Source organism: Sinohyriopsis cumingii, chromosome 16, assembly GCF_028554795.1.
Source record: "Sinohyriopsis cumingii isolate HCF-2022 chromosome 16, ASM2855479v2, whole genome shotgun sequence".
Taxonomy (NCBI): Eukaryota; Metazoa; Mollusca; class Bivalvia; order Unionida; family Unionidae; genus Sinohyriopsis; species Sinohyriopsis cumingii.
This window is the reverse complement of record NC_142976.1, coordinates 36,088,927-36,098,302: the sequence shown is the minus strand read 5'-3', so window position 1 is coordinate 36,098,302 and position 9,376 is coordinate 36,088,927. Positions and strand designations below refer to the sequence as shown.

At 36.9% G+C, this 9,376-nt stretch overlaps 1 protein-coding gene across 1 annotated transcript; it reads left to right on the top strand.

Moving 5' to 3' along the window:
• The first annotated feature begins 4,333 nt into the window (after positions 1-4,333).
• On the top strand, positions 4,334-9,244 carry LOC149780208 (uncharacterized). Its single transcript, XM_089936352.1, has 2 exons — positions 4,334-4,482; positions 7,740-9,244. The coding sequence occupies exon 2, from the start codon at positions 7,788-7,790 to the stop codon at positions 9,003-9,005; it is 1,218 nt and encodes a 405-aa protein (XP_089792478.1). The 5' UTR covers positions 4,334-4,482; positions 7,740-7,787; the 3' UTR covers positions 9,006-9,244.
• Positions 9,245-9,376: the final 132 nt, after the last annotated feature.

Below are 9,376 nucleotides of genomic sequence, written 5' to 3'. Positions count from 1 at the left end.
CCTGTACATGGACTGTTTGTAGAGCACTTCCAGAGCTGCAAGAATGCAACTACTTTTTACAGACTTACTTGGACATGTATGAAGCTTGAACATTTACCATTTACAGACAGAACGATTGCATTCTCTATGACATAGATGTTTTAAACATTGGTGTCTGAATGCTACTTTTTTAAAGTTTTAAAATGTCCAATTGGTCTGAAGACATTCCTGTAAATGGACATTTTGGAGGAGCACATTCAGAATCAACCTCCTGAGCTGCGAGAACGCGTGTACAACTACTTCGTACAGAATCAAGTGAAATGCAAAGAACAATTTCATCTGAAATGGTATAGACATTTTATTCATGGTGTCTGAATGTTATTAGAAGACTAAAATGTTCAATTAGTCAGACATTGATCAGCTGCGAAGATATTTTAAGACTTGCCATGCATCGACTTTTATTACCAAATTCCATGGATGAGAATCAGTGACAATGTTCAGGACTACGTAGATTGGTATGGACGTCTATCCATGGATGAGAATCTGTGACAATGTTCAGGACTACGTAGATTGGTATGGACGTCTATCCATGGATGAGAATCAGTGACAATGTTCAGGACTACGTAGATTGGTATGGACGTCTATCCATGGATGAGAATCAGTGACAATGTTCAGGACTACGTAGATTGGTATGGACGTCTATCCATGGATGAGAATCAGTAACAATGTTCAGGACTACGTAGACTGGTATGGACGTCTATCCATGGATGAGAATCAGTGACAATGTTCAGGACTACGTAGACTGGTATGGACGTCTATCCATGGATGAGAATCAGTGACAATGTTCAGGACTACGTAGACTGGTATGGACGTCTAAGAGAAGTAATCTCACAAGATAAGAAGAGTCATTTGAATTTAGGACGCCATGGGGGGGGGGAGTGGGGGGGGGGGCGTAAGTGCGTGCGACAAATTTAGAAAGAGTACATGGAAATACATTTAAAAATAAAGTAAAACCCGTCGTTCTAAATTTTCTGGAAGTCACTTTTGGGATAGCTGTGTTTGTGGAAAACATCTTTACGAGCTAAAGAACGAATCTCTCTCTCTCTCTCTCTCTCTCTCTCTCTCTCTCTCTCTCTCTCTCTCTCCTGTAGAAGTAGATGGTGTTGAATATGGGTCCATTGTGTCTTCTTCATAATAGCCAGCGTGAACTTCTGCCAGCATTTCTTGAGGATTGTTGGGTGACTGAATATCGTCATCACTTGTTACACATCTCACCCCCTCACAATAGCAGAAGACGTTCATTCGATATTCAATCTGTGAAGATGAAAGATTAAAATATATCACTTTTCTCGTCCGCGATTTACAGAGACTCATTAGAAAGTACACTTCCAGCAGGACATTTGATTACTCCTCAAAAGATGATACTGTTATGATAGTGGGCTCCGGAATGTCCACAACATCAAATAAAAGGAACGTCTAATAGAAGAGAAAACATATAGACAAATGTAAAGAAGCTGTTACCAATGTCAAGAAAAAAGGACATCGCTCTTCGGAGTGTGCCAAGTGAAAAGAGAACAAGGAAAAGGAGGAGGAGGATAGTTCTTCGGAAACAGAATAGGAAGAACACATACCAGTCAAGAAATGGAGGAAAGCAGGACAAATAGAAGAATATGAAGAGGAAGAACCGATGCCAGTAAAGAAATTAAAGATAAAAGACAAACAGTGAAAGAAGTCAAAACATTAATTTTGTGATCTGTTATGAAATTGCATTGTGATTCTTAGTTCATAAAGATATACCAAAGAAAGCGTGTCTCGCCTTGATTTGTTTCTTTTAGTATGGATAATTACTCAAACACACTCACACAGGCATGCATTGCATGATGGAAGTTTTTAAGTTTTATCTGATTCTGCAGTCATTGAGTAGTATTTATTTTCCATAAGTGGCCACGAAAAGGACCGTTTGCGTTTCTTTTTTCTTTTTGAATTGTTGTTTTTATAAATAGCAACAAAACTTGTAAACTTGACGTCATCAGCTCTAAGTGTCTTAATCCTTTTCCTCGGCACCAAACACCTACTCCTGCTGCTTTTTGGTAGTACATGTTACAGTTTGGTAGTGCCTGTTACAGTTTGGTAGTACCTGTTACTGTTTGGCAGTGCCTGTTACAGTTTGGTAGTACCTGTTACTGCTTTGGTAGTACCTGTTACTGCCGTAGTACCTGTTACTGCTTTGGTAGTACCTGTTACTGCTGTAGTACTTGTTCCTGCTTTGGTAGTACCTGTTACTGCTTTGGTAGTACATGTTACTGCTTTTATAGTACCTGTTACTGCTTTGGTAGTACATGTTACTGCTTTTGTAGTACCTGTTACTGCTGTAGTACCTGTTACTGCTTTGGTAGTGCCTGTTACTGCTTCGGTAGTATCTGTTACTGCTTTTATAGTACCTGTTACAGTTTGGTAGTACATGTTACTGCCGTAGTACCTGTTACTGCTTTGGCAGTACCTGTTACTGCTTTGGTAGTACCTGCTATTGCTTTGGTAGTACATATTACTGCTGTAGTACTTGTTATTGCTTTGGTAGTTAGTACCTGCTATTGCTTTGGTAGTACCTGTTACTGTTTTGGTCCAAAGTGGACATAAAGTAAGGAGGGAGACCTGCAAGCTCTCAGGCGACGCCATCCAGAAGGCATGAACAGCGTTTGGGTGTGGCAAGTGGGGTGACCGCCCCAGGCCCCGCTCTTGAGGATGCCCCGCGCTTCAGGCCTAAGGTCGTCCTCGTGAGTTTGTCAAGCTATATTCTCCTGTAAATTGGAAACGCTGATACAGACCGTACTTAATGCACGCAAAGCTGCCAAATCATCTTAGTCAACTTCGTAACGCAGTTAACAGGTGGCAGCACAGATGCATACAGATGCAGCAATTTTCTCAACACCACTAGCGGGCAACGGCTGTCCGATAACGTGGATCTCAGTTTTTCAAATTTTCGCAGGCTCACGCGGGAGCCGTTGGGCTAGGCGGGCGATGTCCCGTCTATCTCTAGCAGTAGCGTGCCAATCGAGATACCGATACTCTGGCCCTGCGCGGTCATGGTCGGTCATGGTCGGCCCTAGGCCCCGCGTACTCCTAACGCCTCTGCCAGAAGGGTTGGTATTGCACTCAGGTCCCCCTTGCTACTATAGAAGTCAGCTTGGTTTTCCATGACCGATGAATCTGTCACACATATAAAGTATGACCGCTATATTTTTTCTAAGATAGAGAGTATGATATATATATATATATATATATATATATATATATATATATATATATATATATATATATATATATATATATATATTGGTTGTTCAAAGGAAAAAGAAATTTACCTACACAGACTACAATTTCATACTATAAACATGGGTCACAGACTAGACAACTTTAGAAACAAAATTATGAAAAAATCCAAACTTTCTGGTCCCGTTACGTATGCCTACAGCAATGACTATGATACTTGTTATGCTTGCTTAAACAAGTACTTGTTATTGCGTGTTGTTCTGTTTTTTTTTAAAAGAATTTTTTTGTTTAAAATAAAGATTCGAGTTTTGATAGAAGTCAAACGAACTTTACAAATATATTACTACCGTTGTGCAACATACAAGGCCGTAGTGAACGAGCATGGGCTATGGAATAAGAAACACCCGGGCCTTTCCTAGTTCTTGTTCAAACAAGAGAGAGAGAGAGAGAGAGAGAGAGAGAGAGAGAGAGACTGTGTGATCTTAATGCGGAGTTCACTTTAAAGGAGTGAATAATTTAGGTTTCACATATCGTTTGAACACTGTCTTTTAAACTGATCAAATAGATATTTGTGTATTGCGTATTACTTGTCATTTGATCTCATGAAACAGGTATTTGAGCATTGGAATTTACTTGCCATTTGACCAAATAGGTATTTGTGTACTGGGTATTACTTATGGGTGGAAACTTAGTATGCATAGTGTCCCAGGTTACATGGGTTACCTGTTCCGCGTGAACTTGTATATCAATTCATAAACCTAATTCCCTATTGTTTTTACTTATTCAGTATTTATGCCAGTAACAATATCATAACACCTAGCATAGATACAATGGGGCTCTAAACCTTTTAAGTAATAAGGAACGCTTGCAAAAGTCAACGCAAAAAAAATCACATCTTTCATCTTGGACTGTTTTGCTGAATAACCTACGCCAAAAAAGATTACCGAAAAATATAATCGAGTACAAGTCTTATAAATCACGTATTTAACTTTTGTCTTGACTTTATTTTACATATTTTTTATTACATCAACATCTAGACCCTCGTACAGAGTTTCTTTTTCATACTTTCTTTGCAGACAATATTAACATGGCCACCGACGCAATCTTTGCAGGAAGATATGTTCTGAATTTATCTGAAGTGTTTGATTCTGAAAAAATATGTTGCTGAGAATATTATTTACTTCTATTACTCCACCCTATTATTAAGAAGAGGAGCTTGTAACGAATAATAAGGTAAGCTCTACTTTTTTTTCACATATCAGTAGAAGTATATAGGAAGGTTTTCCCCTCCCCTCCTCTCTCTCTCTCTCAATTTGTAATCCGTTGAAATTTCTGTTCGAATTATAAAAATAAAAAATTGCGATCTCGATACTGCATTCTTTTGTTTGGTTGTGGGTAACTATAACAAATAAATTGTACAAATATTCGTGGAGACGAACTTTCATAACTTGTGTCCAATCTGACTGTGTTGTGAAATTGACTCTGTAAGACGTCCAATCTGTCTTGTGTAATTTGTTATGTAAGACGTCCAATCTGTCTTGTGTAATTTGTTATGTAAGACGTCCAATCTGTCTTGTTTAATTATGTCTGTAAGACGTCCAATCTGTCTTGTGTAATTATGTCTGTAAGACGTCCAATCTGTCTTGTGTAATTTGTTATGTAAGACAACCAATCTGACTTTCTTGTGTAATTGTTTCTGTAATACTGTATGTCCAATCTGAATGTATTGTGTAATTATGTCTATAAAACGTACAATCTGACTGTCTAGTGTAATTATGTCTGTAAAACGTACAATCTGACTGTCTAGTGTAATTATGTCTGTAAAACGTACAATCTGACTGTCTTGTGTAATTATTTATGTAAGACGTCTAATGTGACTGTCTTGTGTAATTATGTCTGTAATATGTTCAATCTGACTGTCTAGTGTAATTATTTATGTAATATGTCCAATCTGTCTTGTCTAATTATTTCTGTAAGACGTCTAATGTGACTGTCTTGTGTAATTATGTATGTAATATGTCCAATCTGACTGTCTAGTGTAATTATTTCTGTAATATGTCCAATCTGAGTCTCTTGTGCAATTATTTCTGTAATATGTTCAACCTGACTGTCTTGTGTAATTATTTCTGTACTATGTCCAATCTGACTCTCTTGTGTAATTATTTATGTTAGACGTCTAAGCTAACTGTCTTGTGTAATTATGTCTGTAATATGTCCAATCTGACTGTATTGTGTAGTTATTCATGTAATGTGTCCAATCTTATTTTCTCTATGTAAGACGTTCAATATGTCTCGTGTAATCATGTCTGAAATATGTCCAATCTGTCTTGTGTAATTATGTCTGTAAGACGACCAATCTGTCTTGTGTAATTCAGTTTATAAGACGTCCAATCTGTCTTGTGCATGGGCGCCTGCAGGATTTTTTTTCAAGGGGGGGTGTAAGTCAGTCACGGCCGGGAGATTCAGTGCGTAGTTAGTATAGTAAGCAGTCTGAAACTGAAGCTACTATTTACTAAGCGTTTTGAACTGAATCTTATGACATATTTTCAGTTTCATTTACACGATTAAACTTGTTGGAATATATATATATATATATATATATATATATATATATATATATATATATATATATATATATATATATATATATATATATATATATATATATATATTCTAACATGTCCAGTCTGACTGTCTTGTGTACTTCAGTCTGTAAGACGGAGAGTCTGACTGTCTTGTGTAATTCAGTCTGTAATACATCTAGTCTGATGGTCTTGTGTAATTCAGTGTGTATGACGTCCAGTTTGACTGTCTTGTGTAATTCAGTCTCTAAGACGGAGAGTCTGCCTGTCTTGTGTAATTCAATCTGTAAGATGGAGAGTCTGACTGTCTTGTGTAATTCAGTATGTAAGACGTCCAGTATGACTGTCTTGTGTAATTCAGTCTGTAATACATCTAGTCTGATTGTCTTTTGTAATTCAGTCTGTATGACGTCCAGTCTGACTGTCTTGTGTAATTCAGTCTGTAATAAATATAGTCTGATGGTCTTGTGTAATTCAGTCTGTAATACGTCCAGTCTGACTGTCTTGTGTAATTAAGTCTGTAGGACGTCCAGTATGACTGTCTTGTGTGATTCAGTCTGTAACACATCTAGTCTGATGGTCTTGTGTAATTCAGTTTGCAAGACGTCCAGTCTGATGGTCTTGTGTAATCCAGTCTGTAATACGTTCAGTCTGATGGTCTTGTGTAATTCAGTCTGTAATACGTCCAGTGTGACTGTCTTGTGTAATTCAGTCTGTAATACGTCCAGTGTGACTGTCTTGTGTAATTCAGTCTGTAATACGTCCAGTGTGACTGTCTTGTGTAATTCAGTCTGTAATACGTCCAGTCTGATGGTCTTGTGTAATCCAGTCTGTTAGACGTCCAGTCTGACTGTCTTGTAATTCAGTCTGTAATATGTCCAGTCTGACTGTTTTGTGTAATTCAGTCTGTTAGATGTCCAGCCTGATTGTCTTGTGAAATTCAGTCTATAAGACGTCCAGTCTGATGGTCTTGTGCAATTCATCTCTGTTAGACGTCCAGTCTGACTGTCTTGTAATTCAGTCTGTGAGACGTGTTTACGTGGATAGTATTGAGCAATCTATATATTGCTCTCGTGTTTCTTGAAGATGTTAGGTCTCGAATCTTCCATTTTATGGTAAATAGTTTTCGTACCAGTCATCAAGATCACATTATAAAACATTTCTGTCCCGTTTGAGAAATATACGTTCATAAGTTTTAGAAAGTGATACGTATTTTGAAGATTCCTATAAACGATATCAGTGTCATGTTTAATATTAGATTGATATCAATGTCATACTTAATATTAGATTGATATCAATGCCATGTTTAATATTATATTGATATCAAAGCAATGTTTAATATTAGATCGATATCAATGTCATGTTAAATATTAAATTGATACCAACATCATGTTTACTATTAGATTGATATCAATGTCATGTTAAATATTAGATTGATATCAATGTCACGTTAACTATTAATTTGATATCAATGTCATGTTTAATATTAGATTTATATCAATGTCATGTTTAATATTATACTGATATAAATATGTTTAATAATAGATTGCTATCAATGTCATATTTAATATTAGATTGATAGCAATGCCATGTTTAATATTAGATTTATATCAATGTCATGTTTAATAATATATTTATAGCACTGTCATGTTTAATATTAGATTTATATCAATGTCATGTTTAATATCTGATTTATATCAATGTCATGTTTAATATTAGATTTATATCAATGTCATGTCTAATAAAAATTTGATATCAATGTCATGTTTAATATTAGTTCGATATCAATGTCATGTTTCAGGCAAGAGATCATGTTTTGTATTAGTTTGACTGCCAAGAAGGTCATTCATGTATTATACCAAGACGACTTGGATTTTGAAAGGGTTACATAATGATTTTGTGTTTCAGGTTGCCTCCAATCGTTCCCAATGGTTCTACTAGGCAAGGGCCATAACAATGGCTGGGAAACTTCCTTCAAACCAAGGCGAGGCGTTGGTGCACAAAATGTTTGAGATACAAAATCTGTACAGAGAACTCGAAGACAAGGACGAAGAAGTTAGAAAATTACGTATACAAAAAGACAAGATGGCGCACGAACACAGAGAGGACAGGGAACGAATGCACGAGCGTGACAAGGCGGCACAAAAACTCGAATTCGAACTCAGTCGAATAGATGATAAAAATAAAATTCTACAAAATGAGATGGAGACTGTCAAGTTATCACTGAGAAATGAGCAGGAGCTGAGGAAAAATTTTGAGAAAAAGGTGCACGAGCTTGAGAAAGAGAAGAAGGAGCTGCACGCAAAGCTTGGAAGTGTTCGAGTGAAACTTGGAGTAGCTAATGCAAACTATAACGTAGGAAAATTTGAAACGGATCAGTTGAGGGCTAAGTTACAAGAAGCACAAGTTAACGTTGCCCGGATGGAGGAAAGACTTGAATCGGCGAACAAAGAGATCTTAAATCTTAAAGACCCAGCCGGGTCAGAGTTTAGTCTCACCGCAAAGCGCCAAACATTAAGTGACAAGAAGGAAATTAAGAAGATGATGTCAGAGATAGCTAAGTTACAGGAAGTGAGAAACAAGCAAACACAGGAGATGGAGCAGAAAGATGAGGAAATCCGACAGCTAAATTTCCAGATTTCTCTTTTAAAGGAGAAACTTCAGAATAGCCAAGCAGATATAGATTCGTTGAACCAAGAGCTAGAGGAGGAGATGAAAGAAAAAGAAGCGATGCTTGAACGAATAAATGGTCTTGAAGAGGAGAGAAAATTCTATGATGAGAAAATAAAAGGCGTCAAGACGAAGCTTGGGATCTTCAGAGCCAAGGGGAATGTGAACCATGGCGTTGCTAAATCTCTGAAAGAAAGGGAAGATGAATTGTTGGATAAACTCAAAAAGATGGAGAAAAAGGTTAAAGATTTGAACATCGAGGTGGAACAATTACGTCACAAGAATATGCCTGGTGGGACGGTGAGGTCCATTAAAAACCACGAGTTTCGTTTGCATCAGGTTAACACCAACGACAAATTACCAAAAATCCCCAGGAATGGCTTTTCCAAAGATAGCGACCGATCGTCAAAATCGTTACCGAATCCTTCCAACAGATCGGATAAGACGGTGAGTTCAAAGTCTGTTGTTCCCGCAAAATTGGCGCTAAAACCTACATCAAAGTAATTCGCTTGTAAAAGGAACAACCAGTCGAATGTTCTCGCGCTTTCATATCGCATTCACTATGGAAGGAGAGGAGGATGCTCAAAAAAAAAAAAAAGGTCATGGTGAAGAGTTTTAATTTTAATTCCGAATAGGACACTTTATCTTTTACAGACTAGTATATTTTCTAGTACTTTATGAATCGAACTACTGTATATGTCACACTGACGTTATAAATAGTAAAAGCATTTGTCTGAAGTCAGGGTTATTGTCCGTTGTTATTTAGTAATAGTCTTGAAAAACTTTAAAAAGTTTGTGAAACAAAATTGACAGAACAATCTAATTTATCTTATACTATGCTTCCAAATGTTTGCATTTCTTATGATGCATTTTAG

Coding starts and splice junctions, on each gene's coding strand:
- LOC149780208 (XM_089936352.1), top strand. CDS start 7,788: ATGGCTGGGAAACTTCCTTCAAACCAAGGCGAGGCGTTGGTGCACAAA.